The 26,583-nt window shown below is 49.2% G+C and overlaps 3 protein-coding genes across 3 annotated transcripts in view; 2 read left to right on the forward strand and 1 right to left on the reverse strand.

Moving 5' to 3' along the window:
* The window catches only part of OXSR1 (oxidative stress responsive kinase 1), an 87,769-nt gene extending 83,595 nt beyond the window's left edge, over positions 1-4,174 (forward strand). The window contains exons 17-18 of the mRNA XM_066314004.1: positions 549-613; positions 1,468-4,174. Of these exons, the coding sequence (XP_066170101.1) occupies positions 549-613; positions 1,468-1,542 (140 nt within the window). The 3' untranslated portion in view covers positions 1,543-4,174. The remainder of the gene's footprint in view (positions 1-548; positions 614-1,467) is intronic.
* Positions 4,175-5,492: 1,318 nt separating this feature from the next.
* LOC136358114 (solute carrier family 22 member 13-like) lies at positions 5,493-11,597 on the forward strand. The gene is made up of 10 exons (XM_066313978.1): positions 5,493-5,873; positions 6,864-6,967; positions 7,301-7,455; positions 7,779-7,947; positions 8,377-8,497; positions 9,071-9,165; positions 9,473-9,687; positions 10,130-10,238; positions 10,358-10,568; positions 11,024-11,597. The coding sequence occupies exons 1-10, from the start codon at positions 5,502-5,504 to the stop codon at positions 11,117-11,119; spliced, it is 1,647 nt and encodes a 548-aa protein (XP_066170075.1). The 5' UTR covers positions 5,493-5,501; the 3' UTR covers positions 11,120-11,597.
* A 3,941-nt stretch (positions 11,598-15,538) lies between these two features.
* On the reverse strand, positions 15,539-21,394 carry LOC136358671 (solute carrier family 22 member 13-like). Its single transcript, XM_066314601.1, has 10 exons — positions 21,023-21,394; positions 19,644-19,747; positions 19,052-19,206; positions 18,780-18,948; positions 18,225-18,345; positions 17,559-17,653; positions 16,858-17,072; positions 16,017-16,125; positions 15,692-15,902; positions 15,539-15,565 (listed from the first exon to the last, which is right to left on the reverse strand). Exons 1-10 carry the CDS (start codon positions 21,392-21,394, stop codon positions 15,539-15,541), a joined length of 1,578 nt encoding a protein of 525 aa, XP_066170698.1.
* Positions 21,395-26,583: the final 5,189 nt, after the last annotated feature.

Raw genomic sequence — 26,583 nt, forward strand, 5'->3', positions numbered from 1 at the left:
AAGATGATTTAGTTGATAACATTGTGAAGCAAATGTTCCTTGTAATGCAGAATGAAGTCTAATTGATGCATTAGCCAAATCATTATCATCTGACAGGGATGCATCACCAAACTGCTGCACAAGCCTGTCCTGCTCACAGGTCCTGAACAAGAGAGCTCTGGGACTGGAATCAGCCAGGCTTTTTGGGTTTAATTAGGGCTGGGGAAGGAAGTGTGAGGTGCACGTGCCCTGGGGCAGCAGCATGAGCTGTATGGGGGAAAAATTAACTGGATTTCCAGATGCAGTTGGGCATTTATTACTATGGATCCCATCACATCCTGGGAATAATAACTGCCTCTCAAAGAGTAATGTGGTAACAATAACAGCATGTTCACAGTTCAAAGCTTTAGGTTTAAGTAGACTGAGTCTAATTGAGACCTAACCCTTTCCTTATCAGTGTAAAAATTCAAAGTGTGTTGAGTAATAGAAAGAGGACTAATGAGTTTGGGATGTTTTTCTCCAGCCTGTTCTAATATTTGCCCATTTTCTTCATGTCTGTGTGATTTCAGTTGCAGCTAATTTGCAGAAAATTGTGGAAGAGCCCCAGGCAAACAGATCCATCACTTTCAGACTGGTATTTATTCCTGTTCCCTAACTGATCAAGTTGTCCCTTGCAAGGAGAAGGCATTGCATGTAGATGTCTACTGCAGGCATCTGATGTATGCACTCTAAATCCTCCCTTCTTTCCCAAAGCTTCTTACTGGTTCTGTGACTGTAGGCTCTGCAGGCTCCCTGCTTGTATCCTCTGAGCAGCACCTGGCATAAATAAGCATGAGATGATGTGCTAATTAATATATATAAATGTTGCCAAGGGTATTTTTGGGGCTTGAGATGTGCACTTGCAGAAATATTTCCAAGCAGATGGACGGGTTAAGAATTGCCACAGACTCCTTTCTTGGAGGATGAGAATGAGAGGGGTCCAGATACATTGTCTCTAGGAGGAAATGGGGAAATGAAGAAGAAAAAAGGAAAATAAAAGAGTGGTGGGCCAAAGAAGAGAGCCAAAACTCAGAGTAGAGCAGGTGAATCTTTTGGAGGTGGTGAAATTCAGAGGAGGTGTTACAGTGGCAAAGCAAAGGTGTAACCAGGTTATTGGAAGTGAAGCAGTAAGTGCTCCTAATTTTTACTCTTCCTGTAAGGAGTTTTCACTTGTTTTGCCCCAGTTATTGCACATACAATGTCTTGTTGGAGCAGACATTGACACAGCTTCAATCCCAGGCCTTCATAGTTTAAAAAAAAAAAAGGGGGGGGGGGGCAAAAATGCAAAAGCACTCAATTTTAACTTTGGGTAGTGCAAGCTGCTGAATACAGTGCAAAGCTGTCCTGTGTCTGCTTCCTCCTCCCACCCTGTCTGATACACCTGCTTTTGGTTTCTGCTGGAAGGTAGAGCATGTGTGTTACTATTTGGATCTCTCTTCCTTGTTTCAGGCATCTGGTGTCGATGGCTCAGAAATTCCGGATGATGGCAAACTTATAGGATTTGCACAGCTCAGCATCAGCTAAACATTGGTCCCAGGAGATGTTTCCCAACAGAGAACCCACATGTGCATATTCGTAATGCTTCTGTTAGCCTAAAAAAAAAAAAAAACCAACAAAAAAAACAACCACTACTGCCAAAGAATTGAACTACAGCCCCCTTCCTAGAAGCTTTAACATTTTCCTTAATAGGATCACAAACCTTCCTGAAATTACCGATGATGTTTACACCTTTTGTAAACAACTCTCATGTTTTTGTATCTGTCATCTCAAACATGCAGACCCAACACATCATTGCCTGCATGTTCATTTTATTATTGCCTTACTTTAAAGAAAAATACTACTGAGTACGAAGCAGGGGGTTCCACTGCTCTGATGATCTTGCCTAAGTGTTTGCTTACATGTGGTTTCATTTTTTTTTCACTTGCTATTTTTGCACAAGTTTTAATACTGAACGGATTTTTTTTTTTTTTTGGTTCTTTACCTGCTTCTCCTTCTATCTGAAACACCAATGTACGTGTGGTTTGGGTCACCTGGAGTGCTGAGAAATCTGCTTCTCTTTGGCTGTGTGTTTTAAAACTGCTGGCTTGAATGCTTGCACCTGAGAAAGCAAGCGGAGTCTTAACCCACAGGAGGGAGAGCTGCCTTCCCTTGTGTTTGTGTTTTTGAGAAGTTCTTTGACTTTGAGTGTTAGAAGTCAGCTTCCCTTTGTAAACTGCCTTAATTTTTTTTTCTTCTTTATCATTTTGGTTCTTTCCACATGAGTGCCAGGCATGGCATGAGGGCTGAACCTTTTAATTTCCATTCAGCAGTCCTTCCTGCTGCTTTCATTCTGCATCTTAGACGTAGTCTGTTCTTGAAGCAGACCATGGAGGCATTGCTGCCTGGAAAGGGGTCTTTCAGATGATGTACACCATATCCATGGTCACAGGGAGATGACGTCTATGTCACTCTGCCTTTGGAACAGATGCACTTCCAAGTGTCCCTGACACCCAGTTTGGTCACACCTGGCTGGCCTCCCACCGTGTTCCCCAGTCCTTTGCAAGCTGGTACCCGTGGAACCATCCCTGTCGTGTTTTACAGCAATAAAGAATCACCAGTCGAGTGGCTGTACTGGGCAAAAGCGGGCACTGGGTTTGTCCCTCCTGCACTAAATCCCTTGGGTCGTCGGGCTGTGCATCAGCCCAAGCCTCGGCGTTTGATCAGGATGTCACTGCACCCCTGTCACACACGTATTTAGCTTTTCTTTCCATGTGGTGTTGAAGTTGAGTTTCTACATGAATAATATAAATTATGCTCTGAGTTTGATAAGAGACACTTGTAATGCAATATGTGAATAATAAATGGTGTTGACTATTTTTTTTTTCCTACTGTTTCACAGTTGGCCTTTGTAACTGCTCTTGGCTCTGGAGTGTTTTCTACACAGAAATTATAAGTCTGTAATTTAACACGCAGATGGAAATGAGCTTTGTTTCCATCACACACAAACAATGCAGAAACAGAGCAGAATGACTAGGTTCAATTAGGACTTTTGTTCTGTTTTGTTGGGTTTTTTTGGGTTTTTTGTTTTGTTTTTTTTTTTTAATTTTCAAGTCTTCAGATGAACAATCTGTATTTATATCTTGTTCTCTATGAGCAGCTGTGGAAGCTTCCTGAATTGTGCATGTTCTTTTTTTACCGCCCCTGTTGCTTGTAGCCTCTGGGTGGATATTGGCTGTGTCCCCATGGGCTGTTTGCAGCCCCATGGCTGCTGAGTGTGAAGGGGAGGGAGAGGAAGATGAGAATTTGGGAGTGAGATCATCCCAGGGTGCTGAGCCAGTGCTCTCTAGAGCCAAGGAGGCAAGTGCCCGATAGCAGGGAGTTGGTGGCTGGGCTGGCCACATGTGTGTTGGCACCATTCCCTGTGGCCTGACACAAAGCACTCCCTACAGTGTCCCCCACTGAGCTTGTTGGCTTGGGAAGAGCAGGCTGGCACCTTGATTTTCCCATCACCCTGTGCTCAGTGTGGATGTGTTGGGAGCCTTTAGGATACAGAGACAAGGTAGTTGTGGTACAGTATTATTTTCCCTCTGCCTGCATGCCCTGGGGACCTCCTCGTTCATTTGTGTACTGGTGCTGAGGAAGGCTAGGACTCAAACTGCTCAAATGGAACAATGCAGCATCTATTTATTGTTATTTCCCATTTTCCCAAAGCCAGGACTTAGAGAGCTTGAGCTCACGCTAACCCAAGGTTCCGTAGTTCTTTAATGGAGAAAATTAGCAAGGAAGAAGCTGATGGGTTTTGCTCTATAGATCTCCAGATCTTTTGGGTAGGGATCCAAAATATTTACTTGGGCTATTACAGTGCTAGACAACTGTCTTTTCTGATGTTGTTCCAGTAAGTGCCAATGCTGTTCATAATTGTTTTCCAGTGTCATTAAGAATTTGGTTTTTGTGCAAATTTCTGATCTGAACCTGGAAGCAGGTGGTAATTTTAAGTTAGTTCCTACTTTTAAGGACAATGCTCTGTTAATGAAAACGGATCCTCTTCACAACTTTGGTGTATTGTAGATTATAATGAAAGATGTAAAATAGTCAGGCTTTTTTTCCTTTTTTGGACTTTGTATTTTACTGCATGTGTCTAATTTTTAATCAATAAAGAACAAATTGTCCATTGCCAGGTTTTGATGTGTGGTTTCCTTGTCACTGGGTTGGATGGTGTGTCTTGAGGAAGGGGTTTGTCTGAGTGGTGTCTGCAACCCCGGGGGGCGTTTCTCTTTGGGGTGGTGGGAGGAGATCAAGTCCAGGCTGGATGGAGCTCTGAGTAACCTGGTCTGGTGGGAGGTGTCCCAGTTGTCCCTGGCAGAGGGTTGGAACTGGATGAGCTTTAAGGTGCCTTCCACCCTGAACCATTCCATGAGTGCATCTCTGCAGGAGTTGTGTGCAGAAGTGGAGCCGTGAGGGCACTCAGAATGGTGCCCTGAGAGCTTGTCTCCAGCTGAGGGGTTTGCTCCAAGCTCTGCATGCCTCGTGCAGCTGGGAATGAGTTTCCCCTGGCCAAGAATGCCTCAGGATGACACAGGCTGGTGTGAAAGTGGGAGGATTTATACCCTCACAAGCGGTGAGAGCATGAACTGCACTCCCTCCTCTTCTCCACAGTAACTGTTCTTAGTGGGTGCCCATGTCAACTCAACCCCAGTGGGGCATCCATGGTCTGTTTTCCAGCATGTTTTACAGTGCCTTTCTCATGGATCTGTGGGCAGCAGGAGTATCCAAGTGGATTTTGGGCACTCAAGGACATCTCAAAGGGGCCCTACGCAAATGCTTTTCCTACATGAGGGATGGGCTGAGTAACGCTGGACTTGAGTTCCTGGTGATCATTTTAAGCGTTTGGGCCTCAAGAACTATTGCCCTCTGTCAAATTTGTCCCATCCTTTTACCTCTTCTCCAAGTCCTCTCCACATTTAGCACCCCAGCCTGCAGGGTGGCCCAGAACTGGTGGGAAGGGGGGACATCCTGTGTCTGGCTTGTTTGTGTTCCATAAGGAAGCTGCAAAAGATGGAGAAAATGGGAGCTCCCATCCCCTGGAATCACAATGAACTGACTGCCCTTCCTCATCTCTGCTTCTGCCCATCCATTAACATAATTCCCTTTATTCCCCTGGGCTGTTCCCAGCTCTGCATCATGCCGGGCTCATTTTGGCCTCTCTGAATCTTGCTTTCCTGAGTGGTTCAGCAAATGCAGCTGTTGCAGCCACTATGGAGAAGAGGCTGTTCCCTGTTAATGCCATCTGGCCATGGCAGAGGTGGCCCAGGTTCCCTGAAACACGGGTCCTTCTGCTCCAGCCAGCACTGGATGTTTGTGGGTAGCACAGGGATGATTAATATATTACATGATGCACTTCTAGTGACTGCCTATGACTGCAGAGCTTATCTGAGGTTTAAACATTAATTCCAGCCCTCTGAGAAGTCTGTCCCAGCACTGTCCTGTCCCAGACACAGCCACCAATGTCAGCTGTCGGGGAAATTTTGAAAGCGGTTGGTGATTTTGGGCGATTCCAGAAATGCCTGGTGCTGCTCTCTGTGATCCCCTGCCTCAGTGTGGCTTTCCACCAGTTTTGCCAGCTTTTCATGGTGGTGGAAGAGCCTCACCACTGTGACACCAGCTGGATCCGTGCCGTGGGCCCCAACCTGACAGAGGAAGAGCAGCTGAACCTCACCGTGCCCCGGGGTGCCGATGGGGAGTTTGAGCAGTGCTCCATGTACTCCCCAGTGGACTGGGACCTCGATTCCATCCTGGCCTATGGACTCAATGACACGGAGAAGTGCATCAATGGCTGGGTGTACCCCTCAGAGCAGCCACCCTCCCTGCTGACCGAGGTCTGTATTTGCTGTTTGATGAGACAGGGGTGTGGAAGGGGTGGGACACCCAAATGGCCACGGTTCCCCCGGAGCTGGTGCCTGACTGTGGTGCACTTGGGATTTACAGCAGATGTGGGTTGGGGACCTTTGCTCCACCATGCAAGCCCCAGGTGTGGTCCTGGAGAGGGTTCAGGCTGTGACAGAGGTTCCGGTGAGGGGATAAATCACTCCTGGAGGGGTGTCCTGCCCCTGGGTTTCCCCATCCCTTAACATACAGGGGTTAACCTTTCCAACTTAACATGTGTGGAATGGTTTGGCTCGGAAGGGTCCTTTAAAAGTTGTCCAACCCACAACATCACAATTGTTAGCTGAGAAAAATGTTAAATTAAGATAAAGTAGAGTAGGTTTGGATTGAATATTAGTAAGGAATTCTTTCTGTGAGGGTGGTCAAGCCCTATCACAGGCTGCCCAGAGAAGCTGTGGCTGACCCATCCCTGGAAGTGTCCAAGGCCAGATTAGGTAGGGTTCTGATCTACCTGGTCTAGTGTAAGGTGCCCTGCCTGTGACAAGAGAGTTTAAATTAGGTGATCTTTAATGTCCCTTCCAACCCAAACCATTTTATGGTTCTATGATCCTTCCTATGTCACTTTTTCCATTGATGTCCTCTGGATGCTGGCAGTTGCAGGACATCTCTTTAACAGAAAGTATTGTCCCAGAAATCAGCATTGCATCCATCCTTTCTCCTATGGGACATCAGGTGGTCTGGCAGGAAGGAAGCTGCTGCTTCTGTCCCCAGGCCCACCTAAAGCAAAATTTGCTGACCAGGAGGCTCCCTGGGTTGGCTGGGCTGGATGAGGAGGACTCCTGCAGGTCCCAGTGCATGGGAGAAGGACCCAATGGAGTGCCCCAAGGACTTGTCCCACCTCTGAGTTGTGTGCCCTGTGCATACTCTGGGGATTCACCTCCTTGGAAGGGGGTATACCAAAGCATCTGTGTCTCCTTTTCCAGTTCGACCTGGTGTGTGACAGGAAGAACCTGAATGACATTGCCCAGGCCATTTACATGGCAGGGCTTCTCCTGGGATCCATGATCTTTGGGCCTCTGAGTGACAGGTGAGGAGCACAACCCTCTGCCCAGGGTCTGTGCAAAGCCAGCACAGGTGCAGGTGGTGTGAGCCTGTCTGGACTGTGCACCCTGTGCATTTTTTCACCACTTCTCACTAACAGGGACCCTGACCAAAGTCCTCTGGTCCCATGAGGACATGGCCACACAGGGAGGGGAAGGGAGAGAGACACAGCGTGTGTGTACAGTGCTTCACTTGTAACCCCACAGTCTAATCTGAGCCTTATCAGGGTGGTAAAGATCACTATATAACCTGCTGGGCTCCTTGCCATCTCGGTGGGGTCTCTCCACACACCGATTGTGTCTTCCCTGTTTCTCCCCAGGATTGGCCGCCGCCCAGTCATTCTGCTCTCCATCTTCCTCCAGGGCTTGTTTGGCCTGGGAATTGCCTTTGTGCCCCATTTCTATGTGTACATGGCCTTCAGGTGTGTTGTGGGGGCCTCCGTGACAGGCATCACCATGACAATACTGGCCTTAGGTGAGTAGGATGCCCTTGCCCTGGGGCATCTCAAGATGCAATAGAAAAGTTTTCAAAGAAAAAAAAAATGTTCGTGTTTGACTAGAAAAACACCCTGACGAGGACAGGTCTTGATCTTCACTGTCTTTTGGTACTTTGGCAACGTCTCAGTCCTCAGTCAGAGCTTTGGGGAGCATCTCTCCCCAGCCAGTGCTCAGAGGAGGGCAAGGGGACAGTGTCCCAGCACAGGAGGTCAGTCTAATCCTCACCTCCAGAATGATTCTTCTCCAGGGAAACACCCTGTTTGCCTCAGGGGAAACCCTGAGCTCTCTTCTTCCTTTCAGCTACGGAATGGATCGGTGTCTCCTCCCGGCCAAAGGCAGTGCTCACTTCTCACTGCTGTTTCGCCATCGGGCAGATGATTTTGGCTGGTTTGAGTTATGGGATCCGCAACTGGAGGCTGCTGGAAATTGCAGGATCTGTTATTATATTTGCCTTTTTCTTCTGCATCGGGTAAGTAGGATGTGGACAGAGCTCCTGCAGACATGACAGCAGTGTGAGGGTGTGAGTGAGGAGGTAGCAGCAGCTCAGAACCAAGCTGGGTCGTTCCTATCGGAGTGCAGGTACTGGAGGAGCTGCTGCGGAGCTCAGCACATCTCCCTGGGCACTGGACTGCTGAGACCAGCAGCTGCTTTGCTTCAGGTCTCCAAATGTGGCCTTTGGAGCCTAAATTTAGGGTCTTTAGGCCCATCAATCCCATGGGCCACTCACTTCAGAGGTGGACTTGATGATCCTTGTGGGTCCCTTCCAAGGCAGAGGATTCTGTGCTTCTGGGATCTGATTCTGGGCTGGCCAAGGCTTGCTGGGTGTGGTCCCAGAGAAAGGGGCCGTGGGGGAGCCCAGCAGGACACTGCAGCATGTCCTGGCCTTCCCTCCTGGCAGGGTGATCCCAGAGTCACCTCGCTGGCTGGTGACCAAAGGCAGAATCGAGGAAGCCAAGAAGGTCCTGCAGAAGGCGGCAGCCACCAACAAGCGCAGCCTCCCGCCAGAGCTCCTGGAGCAGGTACTGGGGGGTTCTTGTCCTCAGACACTGCCCTGGGCCTTGCAGCAGCCCCTGGAGCTCAGCCCACAAACATCTCTCCATTCCCACTGGGGATGGTCTGGGCAAGGGCTCTCAGGACTCCAGCTCCAGCTGAGTTACACAGGGATGAGGTCAGGGAAGAGGCCCAGCTTCTGCTGAGGCTCAGCCTGGAGCTTTCTGGGAACCACCTGAGCATGTGGGAAGGACTGAAATGCTTCCCTGGCTTCTGTCCTGTGAGGACCCCAGGAGTGTCACTGATGAGCACAGAGTCTCTGTTTAGTCTGGGGGTTTCCATGCAGAAATGCCTGAAGGGCACTTCCCTCCTTGCCCACCCCAAAGTTCCTATGCTGGGGAGATGTTCATCCTGAGGAGCCTCTCAGTCACCACCCCTGTGCTGGGCACCCAGGGCACAGAGGCAGGAGCCCAGCCCCACTGGGCTGCCCTCCCTCCCAGAGCTCTGTGCCACTGATGCTTGCCATGGAGTGCCGATGGAAAAGGAGCTGGACACGGGTTTCCTTTTCCTGCTCTGACTCTTTGACTTTCTGTGTTTTGAAGCTGAAGCCTGAGAAGCAGGTCAAGTCTGGAAGTTTCCTGGATCTCTTTCGGAAGAAGCACCTGCAGAAGGTGACTTTAATCATGTCATGTGCCTGGTAAGACATTCCCTGGTGCATTCTTCCAAAACTTCTAGGTGAAAGAAAAGGAGGGATTGACAATAAGTCATTTAGAAAACTACTTTGTGTGTTTTGAGTGTTATTTGATGGGTGTTCTGCTTCTGGTTCTTTAAGATGCTTTGTGGGAAAGGTTATAGCATTTCCAGCTTTGGCAGGCCTGTGGTATTCCTCTGGTTTTGCGTTTCCTCGGAAATGCTGTGGCTTGGCCAAGATGTTGTCATTGGAGATCAGTGCTGCGTCTCCTCATGGCTGTCACCTGCTCAGTGCCACCCTGCCTGGCTTACAGGTTTGTGAACAGCTTCGTCTACTACGGGCTGAGTCTGAACGTGACCAATTTTGGCCTGGACATCTACCTGACTCAGCTGGCCTTCGGAGCAGTGGAAATCCCAGCCCGCGTTGGCTGTATCTTCACTCTGCAGAGGTTTGGGAGGAGGAAAACGCAGGCTGTTCTCCTGGTGCTGAGTGGCCTGGTGTGTCTGATCATCACTGGCATCCCTGAAGGTGAATGACCTCGTCCCATTCGGAGAGGACATCCTCTGGGACAAGGGAGGCACAGAGCCCCAACCCTTCCCTCGTCCTCCCAGCCAGGGTGGCCACATCCCTCTAGGCCTGAGCTGACCCTGGCCGCAGAGGCCTGGCTGAACCCTCAGGGCTTGTTCCAAAAACCCGAAACTCTTCTTGCTGAGTGTGCTAGCAGAGGGCAGAGCTGAGCCCAGTGGGCCCCCCGTCAACAGGGGGGAAAATTAATACCTGAGGAGGTGAGAGGATGGATGCAGAGTGCACTAAAAGTGGCCAGCAGGCCAGAGCAGCCTGGTCCACGCTCAGACACTGTCAGAGGCGATGCAGGTGACACAGTTGTCCCTGCAATCCCCAGTCGCCATCCCTAAGTGATGCCGAGCCTTCCCCATCCCATAGCAGCCGTCTCTCCTCCTCCTCCCCTCAGACCAGCCCGTGGCAACCACCGTCCTGGCCACCATCGGCAAGTTCGCTGCCTCAGCCTCCTTCTCCACCTCCTTCGTCTATGCTGCCGAGCTCTTCCCCACGATCGTCAGGTGAGCTCTCCCCACACACACACACACACGGGAGGCTCCCTCAGGCGCGGCCGGCGGTGCCGATGGGGCAGGAGCCCTGTGGTGCCGTGGTGGCCGCCGCCCACACCTCGCTCCCGCAGGCAGACGGGCGTGGGGCTGTGCTCCATGTCGGCGCGGGTGGCCGGCATCCTGGCGCCGCTGGTCCGCCTCCTGGGCCAGTACCACCGCGCCATCCCCATGGCCGTCTTCGGGAGCACGCCGGTGCTGGGAGGGCTGCTCTGTGTCCTGCTCCCCGAGACCCGCGGCACGGAGCTGCCAGATGACACAGGCGACGGGCAGCCCCCGGCCGAGGTGGGTCCCTGGGGCCGCCATGGGGCGGGCGTGTGGGGAGCCAGCGCTGGGGGTTTCTTTAGGGATTACAGAGGTGGGAGGCCATGGGGTGGGGCTGTCCCACTGTGGAGGGACGGGAGGGTAGCCCATAAACCTGTTTGTGGAGGTCATCCCTTCATTCCTGTCCATGGGATAGAGCAGCCGGTGCCCCGCTTTCCTGCCTCTGCCCTCCTCAGGGAAGGAAGCGCTGGTGCCTCGTAGCCGCATCCTCGGGCTTTCCCAGCTCCCAGCCCTCATTCCCCATGGGACCTGGTGGAATTGCAGCCCAATACTTTTGTTGTCTTGCTGGGAGAAGCGTGTCCGTAGAACAGTAGGAAATGGGCTGCAGGTTGCTGAAGGCCGCTTGTCTCAGGGACGGCCGCCACCAGCTCATCGCACACCTTTCCTGGCTTTTACACCCTTGTCCCTTCCATCAGGTCTGCGAAAATGCCACCAGCGGCTCTCAGAACGGGCAGGTGAAAGGAAAAGGCGACGGCCAAGACAGTGAGAGCACGAAGACCACGTACTTCTAGCTGGGTCTGTGTGTGCCCTGACAAAGGCAGCCCAGTGCTGTGTGGGCACTGAGGACAGGCAGGGTCTCTCCACCACCATTGCCAATTCTTGGGTTTCCTTGTCTTTTCTGCCTTCCTGTATCTCCCTCTGTAGCTTGTCCTCGGGCACTGCAGGCTGTCACTGGTGTCCAACAGTGCTCTCAGCAGAGAAAATTCGGTGCTTTTTACTTGAGGGGAAAAAAGAAAGAAATCGAGAATTAGAATGGAGGCACCTCCTCTTCATTTCTCCTGTTGTGTCTCCATGAAGGTGAGACTGGAAACTCTGTCCAGAGACACCCACTAGAGCATTGAATAAAGTTGCAAGAGAGAACTGGGCTCACTAACAGGAGAGCCGGAGCAGATGCAGCACTGAAAATAATCTCACACTTGCAAGGAGTGATTTATCGTGACTGTCTAGCAAGATCATCCTGTTCTCTCATAAAAACACTCCTTTTTTTTTTTTTTTTTTTTTTTAATTTGAAATACTCAGCTGAGAAAAAAAAAAGCTATGATGGAAGAAACAGCATGCAGGGAGCAAGGATGTCTAACAGGCAGCAGAATTTTCACTTTATTGCTGGTGGCTTTGAATTGATGCCTGTCATGGTGCTTTGGGTGTGGTAAATGGTGCTGTTGTGCTGCAGTGTGGGACCAAATGGATTTGTCTATTCCAGGAAATTGAGGGATGTTCTGGGAGTTGGTCTCTTAAAAAATGTGCAAATCTTTCTAGGAAATGTCAAGACTTTTCTACTCTGTTCTAATCTATTCCTTTTTTGCTTGATCCATTTTGTCTTTGAAAGATTTTGGGCCATTTTTGTCTTATACTGTGAAGAAAAAACAAGTGTTTTTCCTGTGCTTCCCTTCATATTATCTCATGCCCCTCAGTCCAACTTTCCTTTCCCAATGAATGGGTGCAGATGAAGCCTGGGAATTGCCCATGGTGGTTCTTCATCTTTGACTGTACAGTTCAAATGTTTTTTTCTGGTATTGTCAAGAAATGTTAAACCAGAGTATTTCTTCTCTCCATTTTCATGCCTACATGTTTTCCATGGACCAAAATACCTCATGGAGATTCAGTTTGATCAAGACAGAGTTTTGGATAAATTCAGTGCCACGTGACAATGTCCTGCCAGGAGGGACTGGTCGTGGTGCTGTTTTCCCTCTGGCACTGCTTTTCAGAGGATTTGCTGTGGTGCTCCTGTTCAGCACCCTGGGAACAGAGGAGCTCAGTCCCTTGCCCTTTCCTTGGAAAAGGCTGGGGAGTGCCTCCTTTAGGCTTTTATGGAAAACAAGGCATTGAGGGTGAAGGCAGAGGGAAGAGCTTGGAGCCAAATGTACAGTTATAGAAGGAACCACTTTGGAAATCGTACTCTGAGAATCTCTGTTTTAGTTCATTTCATAAATAAAGGCATCCAAGCACAGCTGATGTACTTCTGCTTCCAGCTCATTTGTGTCTCCTGTGGGCTGAAAATCCATTTCATGGAATCTTGGAGTAGTTTGGGTGGGAAGGGACCTTAATGATCATCCTGTTGCAATCCTCCCCTTCCACATGCAGGGACACCTTCCACTATCCTAGGATGCACCAAGCCACATCCAACCTGGCCTTGGACACTTCCAGGGATAGAAGTGTCATCACCACCCTCACAGGGAAGGATTTCTTCCTAATATCTAATTTATATCTCCCCTCTATCAGTTTTAAGCCATTCCACCTTGTCCTGTCACTCCGTGCTCTTGTCCCAAGGCCCTCTCCAGCTCTCTTGGAGCCCATTCAGGCAATGGAAGGGGCTCTAAGGTCTCCCTGGGGCCTTCTTCAGGCAGAACAGTCCAAACTCCCTCAGCCTTTCCTCCTAGGAGAGGTTCTTCAATCCTTCTAATCATCTTTGTGGCCTCATCTGGATTCACTCTGCTCTGTATTAGATTTTATCTGTTCTTCCCTAGATCACTGAACCGTGTCAGTTTGCATACCCCTGGACTGTGCACTTGAAGAGCACCTGAATGGCTTGACTCATGTTTTGCCCAGCTCAGCACAAATGGGAGGATATCCAATGTTTTTGGAGTGCCTTAGTGTCACTCCCACCCAGCCCACACATGGCCTTGCACTGTAGTGAGTAGAGGTGACTGCACAAAGTGGAGCCAGGAGTGCTGGAACAGCATGTGGGAATGCAAACATAAACCTGTGGGAATGCAAATGCATTTTTGCTGCACACAGTGAGGTGTTCTGGCCTCTCATGATTGAGGCCATGGGCAAAGGGTAAAATGTGACCTAAGGTATAACTAAGGCAAAGAGAATGATTCCATATTGAGGGAGAGAGTGAAAAGGCTGATGAGGCGATGAGGACAAAATGAGGTAGAGAGGTTTAGTTGAGAAGAACATTTTAGAGACAAATTTAAGAGAAAATGCCCTGGAATTAATGTTTCCTCCAAAGAGAATGGCTTCAGTAATTCCTTTTTCTGTCAATGACAAAATGGATACCAGTGGGTAAAAGTGATAAAACCCATTTATTGACAAAGTGCCCGCATGGCAAAGGAAAAAAATGGAATAAATGCTAGATATTGAACAGTCAGAACCTTACCCTGAACACACCCCCCCACGCCCCCACAGCAGAACAAAACCCCCAAAATGCCAGGGAAAGAAACAAACAGAGGCTGTGTGGTGGGGGAACAAAATGGCACCAGCTTTTTTTGTCTCAGGGAAGGAAAAAAAAATCATGCAGCAGCTTGGGCAAAACAGATGTGAACCTGTGGCACCTCTGGCATTGGTCTCCTCCTCCCAGCAAATGAAGCTGATGGATTTTAGTGTCTTATCTCTGGTTGGTTCAGCTTTTCCCAAGGGCTTGGGCAGGGCAGAGCAGGTCCTGCACTCCTGCCTGATCGGCTCCTGGCCATTGTCTGATCTTGAACCAAAACCACACTGAACAGTTCAAGGAAAAAAACCAAAAGCTGCCAAAGGATTGCTGCTGCAGTCTCTGCAGGCCAGGAAAAGGAGGAAAAAAGAAAATTTGTGTTAATCTAACCATTCAGTGTTCCATTCCATTCAGTGCCAAAGTGCAGATCTTGCAAACTCCCTATCCCACCTCCAGCCATGGCCATGTTCCACATGACTGAGGTGATTTTGTGCACCAAAGCACAAAATGAATATCAGCTCCAGGCACATCTGGCCTGGACTTGGGACACCCCAGCCCTCGAAACACCATTTACTAGAGCACAAAGAGATTGGGAACCAAAGGGTGCAGCAAATCTGAGTGAGCAGCCTTCTCCTTCTTTGAGAGTAGTGATGTGCTTGAGGAAATGGATTCATTAGCACTGAAATACAACCTCTGTTGGCAAAAAATTAGCAGAGGAGAGGAGCCCACTTTTCTCTTTCTTTTGCATGACACTGGATGATACTAAAGGGCTGTGACTGAGCTGACAGCAGCCAACTAAAGGTCACTGTAAAAGGCTCACCATGACTGAGGAAAGCTGTTCAAATGCCCGCACAGTTTGGCATCGAATTTCAGCATTCTCATGCAATTCAGAAAACTTCTACAGCTGCTAGTAGAGAAAATAAATGCAGATTGTTCATTGGAAGACTTTGAAAAAAGAAAAAAATCCTTATTGAACTCAGCCACTCTGCTTTAACACTGTTTTTGCATTGTTTGTGTGTGATGGAAACAAAGCTCGTTTCCATCTGCGTGTTAAATTACAGACTTATAATTTCTGTGTAGAAAACACTCCAGAGCCAAGAGCAGTTACAAAGGCCAACTGTGAAACAGTAGGAAAAAAAAAAGTCAACACCATTTATTATTCACATATTGCATTACAAGTGTCTCTTATCAAACTCAGAGCATAATTTATATTATTCATGTAGAAACTCAACTTCAACACCACATGGAAAGAAAAGCTAAATACGTGTGTGACAGGGGTGCAGTGACATCCTGATCAAACGCCGAGGCTTGGGCTGATGCACAGCCCGACGACCCAAGGGATTTAGTGCAGGAGGGACAAACCCAGTGCCCGCTTTTGCCCAGTACAGCCACTCGACTGGTGATTCTTTATTGCTGTAAAACACGACAAGGATGGTTCCACGGGTACCAGCTTGCAAAGGACTGGGGAACACGGTGGGAGGCCAGCCAGGTGTGACCAAACTGGGTGTCAGGGACACTTGGAAGTGCATCTGTTCCAAAGGCAGAGTGACATAGACGTCCTCTTCCTTTGACCATGGATATGGTGTACATCATCTGAAAGACCCCTTTCCAGGCAGCAATGCCTCCATGGTCTGCTTCAAGAATGATGGAATCAGACTAGACTGGGTCTAGGCTCTCTGGAGGTGGGCAGACTTTCTGGTTCATGGTGGTTCAATCATCACTTGCTCTCTGAGCATTTGCAGACATTCTTCTCCAAGTCTCTGTCATCAACTCTGGTGTCTCAGAAAGACTCATCAGTTTTCTGCTCCTGAAGATAAGAAGGAAAGAGGAGGGGATGAGACTGTAGTCATCCCTAACTCTGACTTTTTTTTTGGCTTAAATTAACATTTTTTGATTTTTTTTCCCCCTTAATTTCAGAGTTCCCTGTACCCACCTCTTCTGGAGGTTGGTCGTTCCCAGTGTCATCTGCCAGCTCAATGCCTCGGGTCTCAGGCAGCAGGATGCAGAGCAGGGCCACCAGCACAGGGATGCTCCCAAAGATGGCCATGGGGATGGCCCGGTGGTACTGGTCCAGGGGAATGATCAGCGGGGCCAGGATCCCAGCCACCCTGGCCATGGTCGAGCACAGCCCCACGCCCGTCTGCCTGGGGGAGAGAGGAGCAGGTTTGGGCAGGGATCAGCCCTCCTGGACTGAATGTGGCCCCACGGCCACCTCCAGCCATGGCAGAAGGAGGTCCTGATGTGTGGGGATGTCTCACCTGAGTATGGTGGGGAAGAGCTCAGCAGAGTAGACATAGGAGGTGGAGAAAGCGGCCGTGGACGTGAGCTTGCCGATAACGGCCAGGACGGTGATTACCAGGGACTGTTCTGAGGGGAAGAGGAGAGACAACCACTGTAACCTCCAGGGGAATGATTCACTTGGGAACAGAATTCTCTGCAGTGGGATTTCTTGGGACAGCCCTTTCTAATAGACTCACTAAGCAAACCTACCACCAAACCCATTGGAAATGATCCTCAGCATACCCTTACCTGAAAAATACCCTCTGGCAAAGAGAACTGAGATTTCTTCTGAGGCCTTGGGCATTTTCTAGATCTGCAACTGAAGTGAGCTGCTAAGCCACCACAGGTGTTTTGGGAGTTCTTGGCTGGAAATGCCATGTCCCTGACCTCACTCACAGCAGTGGCACAGCAGCAGGGGTGGGATATGGACTGGGGCACAAACAGATGCAAACAGATGAGGGCGAGTGGGCATTTGCTTTTTCTCTTTATCTAAGAAAGGGAGATGTTGCTTTTAAAGCACTGCTGCTGCTATACCTTTCTGCCAGGAGGTGGTGGTGTCTAGTGGGGGGTGGTTTGTAATGGACACTGCCTGCCAAGGGCCAGGAGCTGTGGAAGAACCAGGCACAGCCCTGAGGGAGAAGGAATCGAAGGTGAGGGGAAGCCAGAATGTTGGGGATGATGCACCCTGGCCTGTGACAGTGGAGGCAGCTGAGCTCGTGGGAGTGAGGGTGAGTCTGCCAGGATGGGAGGATGGGTCTGAACAAGGGTAGGGATGTCCAGAGCTCTGCCTAGCTCTGCTCACAGGCTGGGAAGGTTCACCTTCAGGGATGCCAGTGAGGATGAGACATAAAAGGCCAGACAGCAGCAGGAAAACGCTCTGCACTTTCTTCCTCCCAAACCATTCCAGCAGGAAAATGCAGGAAATTCGAGCTGGAAGCTCCACTGCCCCAAAGGCCAGCTGTGTCAGGTAGATGTTCAGACCAAAATCTGTCACGCTGAGGCTCAGCCCATAGTAGGCAATACTGTCTGCAAACCTGAAATTCAAGTAAAGCAGAATAGTACATGTCACCAGATGGGTTTACAACCAAGAATTAAAAAGGTTAGAACACATGCAACTTACTTAAACTCCCAACAATCTCTGTTTTGGTTCTAATCAGCTACACTGTTTTGTGGGATATAGTTGCAGGAGATAAAGCAGAATAGAGCTCCATATGGTCAGGAAACACTAGACTGAACTCAAAGCTTCTAGATAGGCGCAAAACTACCCCAAGGCCCAGGGGTTGCCAAAGCTGGAATTACTCAAGCCTTTCTAGCAAAACCCACAGAATCATGGATAATCACCTTCTTTCCATGTCCAGACATGGTAAATCTGGCCCAGTATGTGAAGGTAGAATGATAGCAGATAAAGACATACATGTATATATTACCAGAAAAATCCCTTTAATTTACTATTCTTGTCTACCATCAACACCTTTTCTTTCACCTACTAGTTTTGACAGAGGGACGAGGGAATGTCTTACCAGGCACATGACATGATTAAAGTCACCTTCTGCAGGTGCTTCTTCCGAAAGAGATCCAGGAAACTTCCAGACTTGACCTGCTTCTCAGGCTTCAGCTTCAAAACACAGAAAGTCAGAGTCAGAGCAGGAAAAGGAAACCCGTGTCCAGCTCCTTTTCCATCGGCACTCCATGGCAAGCATCAGTGGCACAGAGCTCTGGGAGGGAGGGCAGCCCAGTGGGGCTGGGCTCCTGCCTCTGTGCCCTGGGTGCCCAGCACAGGGGTGGTGACTGAGAGGCTCCTCAGGATGAACATCTCCCCAGCGTAGGAACTTTGGGGTGGGCAAGGAGGGAAGTCCCCTTCAGGCATTTCTGCATGGAAACCCCCAGACTAAACAGAGACTCTGTGCTCATCAGTGACACTCCTGGGGTCCTCACAGGACAGAAGCCAGGGAAGCATTTCAGTCCTTCCCACATGCTCAGGTGGTTCCCAGAAAGCTCCAGGCTGAGCCTCAGCAGAAGCTGGGCCTCTTCCCTGACCTCATCCCTGTGTAACTCAGCTGGAGCTGGAGTCCCCAGAGCCCTTGCCCAGACCATCCCCAGCAGGAATGGAGAGATGTTTGTGGGCTGAGCTCCAGGGGCTGCTGCAAGGCCCAGGGTAGTGTCTGAGGACAAGAACCCCCCAGTACCTGCTCCAGGAGCTCTGGCGGGAGGCTGCGCTTGTTGGTGGCTGCCGCCTTCTGCAGGACCTTCTTGGCTTCCTCGATTCTGCCTTTGGTCACCAGCCAGCGAGGTGACTCTGGGATCACCCTGCCAGGAGGGAAGGCCAGGACATGCTGCAGTGTCCTGCTGGGCTCCCCCACGGCCCCTTTCTCTGGGACCACACCCAGCAAGCCTTGGCCAGCCCAGAATCAGATCCCAGAAGCACAGAATCCTCTGCGTTGGAAGGGACCCACAAGGATCATCAAGTCCACCTCTGAAGTGAGTGGCCCATGGGATTGATGGGCCTAAAGACCCTAAATTTAGGCTCCAAAGGCCACATTTGGAGACCTGAAGCAAAGCAGCTGCTGGTCTCAGCAGTCCAGTGCCCAGGGAGATGTGCTGAGCTCTGCAGCAGCTCCTCCAGTACACCGATGGGAACGACCCAGCTTGGTTCTGAGCTACTGCCACCTCCTCACTCTCCCCCCTCACATAAGTGTTGCGATGAGCATCACTCCTAGAAACTCTGCCCTGCTCCTGCTTACCAGAAGTAGAAGAAAAGGGCAAACATAGGGGCAGATCCTGCAATTTCCAGCAGCCTCCAGTTGCGGATCCCATAACTCAAACCAGCCACCGACATCTGCCCAATGGCGAAAGCCGTGTGAGTGATCATCAGTGCCTTTGTGCGGTGAGAGATGCCAACCCATTCTGTAGCTAAGAGGAAAAACAAAGGTTCAGGCTTTGCTTTGGCCTCTCTTTTGTCGTTGTATCTTGTGAGGCCATGTCTGCTGCCTCAGGGCAAGGGCTTCCCACTCACCCAGAGATACGACGATAACCATAATTCCTGACACTGCAGCTCCCACGACAAACCTGATGGCCATGAACAAATAGATGTGGGGCACAAAGGCAGCTGCCAGGCCAAACACAGCCTGGATGAGGATGCAGATGAGAAAGGCTGGCCGCCTGCCTATCCTGTGGAAGAAGAGGGAAGACCTAGTCAGTACCTGCAGAGACCCCATGGGGAGAGAGAAGAGCCCAGGAGGGATTTAAAGTGATTTGAGAACCAGAGGAGATTTGACATCCATGTGAACATGGCTCCTCTATACACCCCAAGAAATAACGTGCAGAAAAATCAGTGTTGACCCATCATGGTTCTGGCAAATCCTGAGACACCAGCAGGGGTTAAACTTGTGGTTCCTGAACCCACCCCACAAGGCTGTATCTGCCTCTGTTTCAACCCTCAGACATTTCCAGACCTCTCAGGTGGCCCCAGATGCCCAATCACAGGCAAGGGCATTGAATCCTATGAAAGGAGCAGTTCATGTTCAGAGCATGGACAGTCTGCACCCTCATCTGAGCTGTCCCTGGGTGCTGGGCAGTGTCTCTGAGAAGGAACTGTGTTTTCTCACCTGTCACTTAGCATCCCAAAGAGTGTGGCTCCTACGAGAAGCCCGGCCATGTAGATGGACTGGGAGATATCATTCAGGACTGCCCTGTCACACACCAGGTCAAACTGGAGGAAGGAAAACACAGGTGCTGTGGCTTTTGACAGACACCAGCTGCTTTCTGGTTCATGGTGGATCCAGGATCTGGGTGCCTGAGCTTTTGCTCCAGCCCTTGGGAGCAGAGAACCCCTCACAAGGGCATGAGCCCTTCATGGTGAACACTCAGGACACAAATAAATGGTGGGAGAGGCACATGAGGTGCTCAGAATGCCTCTGCATCCTGGTGCAGATCTGCTGGGTGCTGGGATGTGCAGGATCCCCTCCAGCCCAAACATCCCTGCAGGAACATCCCAGTTGGCAAGTTTTGTTTAGAGTGTGACCTTGGGGTGAGAGCTGTATCAGCTTTCTTCTCTGGCTGAAAAGGCAGGACAGGGTGTAAAGAGGAGGAGAGCAGTGTTTTGTCTGATAAAGGACAAGCATAGGAATGGGAAGGGATGCAGCTGCTGAAAACTCCAGAGAAGCCTTGTCTGAAATGGACTTGGTGCTTCAGGGACACTGAGGAGCCTTTGCAAATGCCAGAGGCTGGACTTTCTCCTCTGTTCCAGCTCAGAGCAAGGTACTTGTGAGAAAGTGCTGGAGCTGGCAGGTAAGAAAGGAGGCAGGAGGAATGAGAGAAAGTGGGAAAGGAACAAAGGTCCACAGAGGGAGAATCACAGAATCATGGAATCATTTAGGTTGGAAAAGACCTCCAAGAACATCAAATACAACCTTTGACAGACCACTACCATGTAAACTAGAAGGTGGGAGATAGGCAGAATGGAGAAGTTGAGACCGCATGGCCCCAGGCGTGCCTTGTTGCAGCCCTGAAGGTTTCTGGAGGCCCAAGAAATATCAGTGACAAGCACTTGGAAGGTAAATGTCCTTCACAGAGAAGATGATGAGTAGAATCAGGCTGAAGAACAGGGGATACTGTGGCAGGGATGCCCAAAAGGTCCTTCCAGGCAACTACATCCTGAAGTCAAGGGTCTGGATACTGGAAAGGCTGTGCAGAACATGTGCTAGACTCACACTCACTGCCTGTGCCCTCCCCAGCCATCTTCATCATGGCCTTCCTTCTGTGACAACCCCGCAGAGATTCCAGCTGCCATCTGTGTGATGGAGGCAAAATCCTGCAGTAAATCTCAACCTGACTGCACCACAGCTGGCAGTGGCTGACCAAACCACAGGCCAGGATGTTCCCGTCCCCTCCCACCACAGCTAGCAGTGGCTGACCAAACCACAGGCCAGGATGTTCCCGTCCCCTCCCTTCCACGCCCCTGTCTCATCAAACAGCAAATACAGACCTCGGTCAGCAGGGAGGGTGGCTGCTCTGAGGGGTACACCCAGCCATTGATGCACTTCTCCGTGTCATTGAGTCCATAGGCCAGGATGGAATCGAGGTCCCAGTCCACTGGGGAGTACATGGAGCACTGCTCAAACTCCCCATCGGCGCCCCGGGGCACGGTGAGGTTCAGCTGCTCTTCCTCCGTCAGGTTGGGGCCCACGGCACGGATCCAGCTGGTGTCACAGTGGTGAGGCTCTTCCACCACCATGAACACTTGGCCAACCATTTGGAAAGGGTTGAGAAGTAGTGGGAGGGCGAGGAGCAGCATCAGCAGTTTCTGATAGAGCCCATACTCCCCCAGAGCACTTAAAAGATCTCCGAATTCAGCCATGGCGAGCGCCTCTGTGGCCAGGCTGCACTGGTGCCTATGGCTTATATAGGCAAATATTAATGTTTAAACTGTGTGAGCACTAAAGCCCTAATCCAATATGATAAAATATGATAAAATGAACACCTGTACTGGCACACCAGTCCATTATGATGATACAGTGCAGTCCTACAGGATGCACTTTGTCACCAGACATTCCCTCCCTGCTCTTGGAAACAGAGCAAAGGTGCTGGAGCACTGCCCCTCTTGGAGATAGTAGAGTGACATCTTGTCCTTTTCCATCTTGTTCTTGCCTCAGATGTGTCACAAGGCCTCCTGAAAGCAACTGTGCTTCAGCACAAGGTTTTTGTCTGAGGTGTGGAGTTGGGATTCTACAATTGAGGGTAAATTTTACTTGGTGTGGGGATGCAAGCAGAGTAAATTTGCTGCTCCCATTAATGGTGTAATGACTGCATAACACATCCTGGAGACTGTATGTAAGACGCAGAAGAACACTTCTCCTCTGGACCAGGAAATATGCCTTGTAGTCCAGTAGACTTGGTCTTTACAGCTGTGTCCCAAGCTCTCTATTTTCATTTGCAGAAACTCTGGTTAGTCATAAAACTAGATCTAAACTACCATTTATTGGGGATAATCCTAGAATAGACCAGGCTTAGAGTGTACCCTCAGGGAAAACAGCACTTTACACACACAGACATTTAGAACACACAGGATCTGGCAAATGACACCAGCTTGGCTTTGCCTGAGGTTGTCACTTGAAAAGCAGATTGACTTGATTTCTTCTGTACATCTGAACTGCTTCCTGGGTAGACTCCCTGAGTGGTTTGTGTCTTTATTCCTGGTAAACTGGGTGGCTGGGTTGCCCTCAGTGTGTGAAATTTTGTGTGTAATTTGGCAAAGGTTGGTTTTACTAGACCCCCTGGCTGCTTTTACCAGAGCTATGAACACATCACATGCTTGCTCATTTCAAATCTCCTCTCAAATTCTTTGGCTTTCACTCTCAATGCCCATTGTATATCTGAGCTTACAACAAAATCACTGCTGGGTCACACAAGCCTGCATTGGTGTTTCATGAGTGAGAATAGCTCTGTTGTGCTTATGAAAGTCACTAAAGAAGAATTATATTGGATTTTAAAGCATCACCCCCTGAGCTGGAGTGGGAGATCATAGTGGTTGGTGCTGTTCAGAGTAAAGGAAGAGAGGAGTAAATGTTACTTAGAATTGTGTGAATTCACACCAGTGCTGTGCATTTATCATCTGAACACACCATACAGCCAAATGTCACTCAGCTCTGCATCCACATCCTTGGATGAGAGGACTTGCTGTTATTCAGACATTCCCTGAGCAGGAGGCTGAGCTACATGACTTCCAGAGATTCCTTTTACCCTAAATCTGTCTCTGGCTTTTTGGTGGGATGACTTGGCCAAGGAGATCTGCTCTGGCAGAGACATTTTGTCCCTGTCCTGCCTTCTCTATCAGTGTGCAACAGGCACAAATCTTCAGGTTCACCCAGTTGCCTGTGGTTCAAGGTCTTCCCTCCCATTCCTCAGCCCCCAGGATTTTCTGTGGCAGAGGTCTGATTTATGACTATAAAACCTCCTTGGGAGTGACTCAGATCGGAGTGAGTTTCACATGTTAATACAGATGTGACTCCTTCCTTAAAGCTGTTCTTCCAGCCATGACCAGACTGGCCCTTCTGAAACCCTGGCAAAGCTTCAGTCCTTTGTCACCCTCAGATGACATCTCTCATGGAAAGGTGTCTTCATAACTGTCTCCATCATCTGAGGGGGTCAATGCTACATGGTGGAGATCTCTCAGGGAGAAAGGCTGGGACAGCCCTGCAAGCTGCTGTTTCCTGGAGCCCCATTGGTAGGGATTCTGAGCTGATTTCCCTCTGTCCAGCAGTTCTGCTCAGGTGGATTATTAAGGCTTGCAAAGCCTCTTGAAAATGGAGAAGTGTCTATCGAGTGCCATCAGAAACCAGCAGGTCTGAGGGAAGCCTGGACTGGGCAGCTGGAAACCTGAACATCCATGTCAAGGACCAGGGAGGGGGAGCATCTTCCTAGAGAGAGGTTCAGAAAAAGAAAACACTGCCTGGGAATGAGGCCTAGTGCAGGAAATAGAGCACTGATGCATTACTCCATGGATTTGACTTTTCTCTGTACATCAGGAGTAACAGTGGCCGGAGGCCCCTTTGGACACCTCTGTCCTGGAGTGAATTGTGGGGAAATGGATTCACACCCACTGACTGTGGTGCTCCTGCCTTTTCCCTCCTCCTCTCAGAGCTGGCAGGGAGGGACCAGGCTTATGGCTGTCATCTGGCAGTGACATCTAGAGCATCACTCTGATCACCTTTTGCACAGGTGACAGGGCCTGTGACACCCCCTTCCCACTGCTCCAGTGAGAGGTGTTGGATCTCTGCAAGCCTCCTCTCCACCTCCAAGCACAGCCTGCCCAGGTTTCAGGCACAGCTCTGAGACAGCAGTTCCTTTACCCTCAGCCCCTTTACCCACTCCAAGGTGAGATTCAGAATTTGAGGAGTTATATAAATTTCAAGGATATCCTTTTTTCCCCTCTGATTTATACTGATTGAGCTGTTTCCCTGCACAGAGCACTAATATTCCTTTGCAGTAGATGCAGTCATTAAGCAGCTTTACTCCTCCAGCAGATCTGACGGAGCCGGGGTTATTTTGGCACTAGTGAGGCAGGGAGATTGTTGGGGAATTTTATTTTATTTTATTTTATTTTATTTTACTTTATTTATTTCTTTCATTTCATTTCATTTTTAAAAAGTTATTTTATTGATTTTAATTAATTTAATTTTGTTCTATTTTAAAAATTAGTCATTTTAACACCTTTATCTTCATTTTTTTACAGACTGCTGATTAAAACGTGAATTAATATGCTCTATGACCGTTTTGATTAGTGCACGTGTTCACGCTTCTGGGGTTTCTCTCGAGCTTGTTTACCATTAGTGTAATTGTTAACTCCTATTACACTTATGTAATATTTATGCAAAGAGCAGTCGTGGAGGAGCAGAGTGCAATGGGGGAACACAGGGCACAGGGGAAACAGATTCCACAATGTCCCCACACCCCAAGACTTCAAGACACCAGGGTTCATTTCCCTCCTCAGCCCTTCTGACCTTGCAAGGTCATTTAACTTTGCTTATCATTGTACAGCTGATTTCAAGAATCACTTTTGGTCCCATATCAGCTAACTTGTGCTTCAGGGAACACTGTGTGAGTTTTTTAACCCTTTTTTTTTTTTTGGCTTTTTTTTTTTTTTTTTTTTTTCACCTATACAAAGAACTCCTTCTCTGAAAGGTCATAATTCAACGTCTCCAAGTCTTCGGAAGACAGACTGTCATAATCTTCTTCAGCTCCTGATGTTTTTCTGCTCCTGTTCATTTTTCCAGAAGCCTCCTGGCCCATTTTGGTTGAATCAACATCAAAATGATCAAAGACACCCTGATTAGAGGTTTCTGAAGCGCAGCTGTCGAACGTGTATGTTAAGGGCAAATTGTCATCCTGTGTAGGGAGATGCTTTTTTGTGGAGCCTTCAGCACTGAGACCCATTCCAAACATTTCTTCTGCTGCCTTTGGAGCCTGGCCTTGTGGATCCACCTGCAGCAGGAGTTCACAGCTCTGAATCCCTTCCAGGTCTCTAATATTCATCTCATCCTGCCCATCAAGAAGTGAGAGGCTGGAGGTGTCCCAGAGCTCTAGTGAGGTGTTTGTTTCTGATGAGATTTCCTGGAATAAATCTGAAGGATTTGGATCAAAGAAAGGTGGACTCTCTGCCTCTGAGTTTTGCAGGTCTGAAGTTGGAGTTTTATTTGCTATACTGGGGAAATCTTGTTCTCTTGAAAAGAACAAGTTACCGCCCCCTAGAAAATCCATGTTGCTGAACTGAAGCTCAGCATCCTTGAGTAACTTTTCTGAATTGCCTGGTGAAAAAACTATCCCATCCTGTGCCACTGTGTCCTGGACATCCAAACTCAACAGGTTCTGGGTTCCTGGCACATGAGCATCATGGTGATTCCCCTCCCTGGTGAGATTTTTGCTGTTGTCAGCTGCAGGCACAAGCTCTGGAGGAAGCTGCAGAGGGTTTGTTCCATGATTTGAGATTCCTGCAGCTTCTTTCTGATTTTTCTGTGTTGGCATGAGAGGAGGCCAACAGCTGTCCTGTTGCTGCCAAACCTGACTATTTAAAGACACTTGGTCATGAAGGTAAAGTTCAGTTCCCTCATGTTTATCATCATGTGACAGGGCTGTGCTGGGAGCTGACAACATGACATCAGTCTCCTTGCCCTCAGCAGAGCCTGAGAATCCTCCAGAGCTCTCCTGGAGATGTTTAGGGAACACCACCATCTCTCCAGGCTGTGGCAGCTGATCATTCTTGGAGGCATTTTGCTTTGCTTGGCTGGAGGAGCTGAGGAGGCCCCGAGCCTTTTCTGTCCTGCCATAAATATTTGCTTTTTCTGAGGATGATGCAGGGTTTTTTTGTGGACTCTGCTTCTTCTCTGAGGAGTGACCGAACAAAGTGGCAAGGGCTGATTGGGGTTTTGTGGGTTTCCTCTGGGGTGTTGTTTCTTTCTTGGGAATTCTGCCTTTGTCTTCAGAGCCAAAAAGGGTAATGAGGGGGTTTTTCCCAAGCCTGAAACCTTTACCTGATGTCTCTCTGTAGGCTTGGCTGCTTCTGGCCTCCTTGCTCTGTGACCCAGGCACTGTGCTTTCCCCTGGAAGTTTCAGATCCACTTTTTCTTCACCTACTCTATGGCCTGCAGATTTGTCCAAGGATGTATTTGGTTTGGAATATTCTGATGTCTTGCCTGGTTGCTCAGAAATGTGCAAGGTGTTTTCACTAAGAACTTCCCTGGAATCCTTTGATTTGGAGTTGTTGACTTCATCAACATGTGAGGGGCAAGTGGCACAAGTTCCTTTCAGAGGTGTGTCTGTTGATACTAGAAAATCCTTGCCAGATGATTTAGTATCATGTCTCCAAATATCCTCATGAGTGTTATTTTTCGGTGGGCCACATGTATCCTGAGGTTCTGTTTCTTGTAAAGAGGACACATTGTGATCATCTGTCCTGTCTGGACAACCAGATGAAGAGATTCTGCTCTTTTCAGCTTCATTTTCCTGAGATGTATGCTCAGGACTGGGCTCTTCCAGAGATGCTGACATAGG

Source organism: Sylvia atricapilla, chromosome 1 (assembly GCF_009819655.1).
Source record: "Sylvia atricapilla isolate bSylAtr1 chromosome 1, bSylAtr1.pri, whole genome shotgun sequence".
NCBI classification, from domain to species: domain Eukaryota; kingdom Metazoa; phylum Chordata; class Aves; order Passeriformes; family Sylviidae; genus Sylvia; species Sylvia atricapilla.

Bases quoted from the DNA above. Each gene is read 5' to 3' on its own strand.
- LOC136358671 (XM_066314601.1), bottom strand. From the start codon at position 21,394: ATGGCTGAATTCGGAGATCTTTTAAGTGCTCTGGGGGAGTATGGGCTC. The intron at 18,949-19,051 runs GTGAGTGGGAAG...TTTTCCTCTTAG, and splicing joins GGTTATCGTCGTATCTCTGG to CTACAGAATGGGTTGGCATC. The intron at 17,654-18,224 runs GTACTGGGGGGT...TGTGTTTTGAAG, and splicing joins CGCCAGAGCTCCTGGAGCAG to CTGAAGCCTGAGAAGCAGGT.
- LOC136358114 (XM_066313978.1), top strand. From the start codon at position 5,502: ATGTCAGCTGTCGGGGAAATTTTGAAAGCGGTTGGTGATTTTGGGCGA. The intron at 5,874-6,863 runs GTCTGTATTTGC...CTCCTTTTCCAG, and splicing joins CACCCTCCCTGCTGACCGAG to TTCGACCTGGTGTGTGACAG. The intron at 9,166-9,472 runs GTAAGACATTCC...CCTGGCTTACAG, and splicing joins TTAATCATGTCATGTGCCTG to GTTTGTGAACAGCTTCGTCT.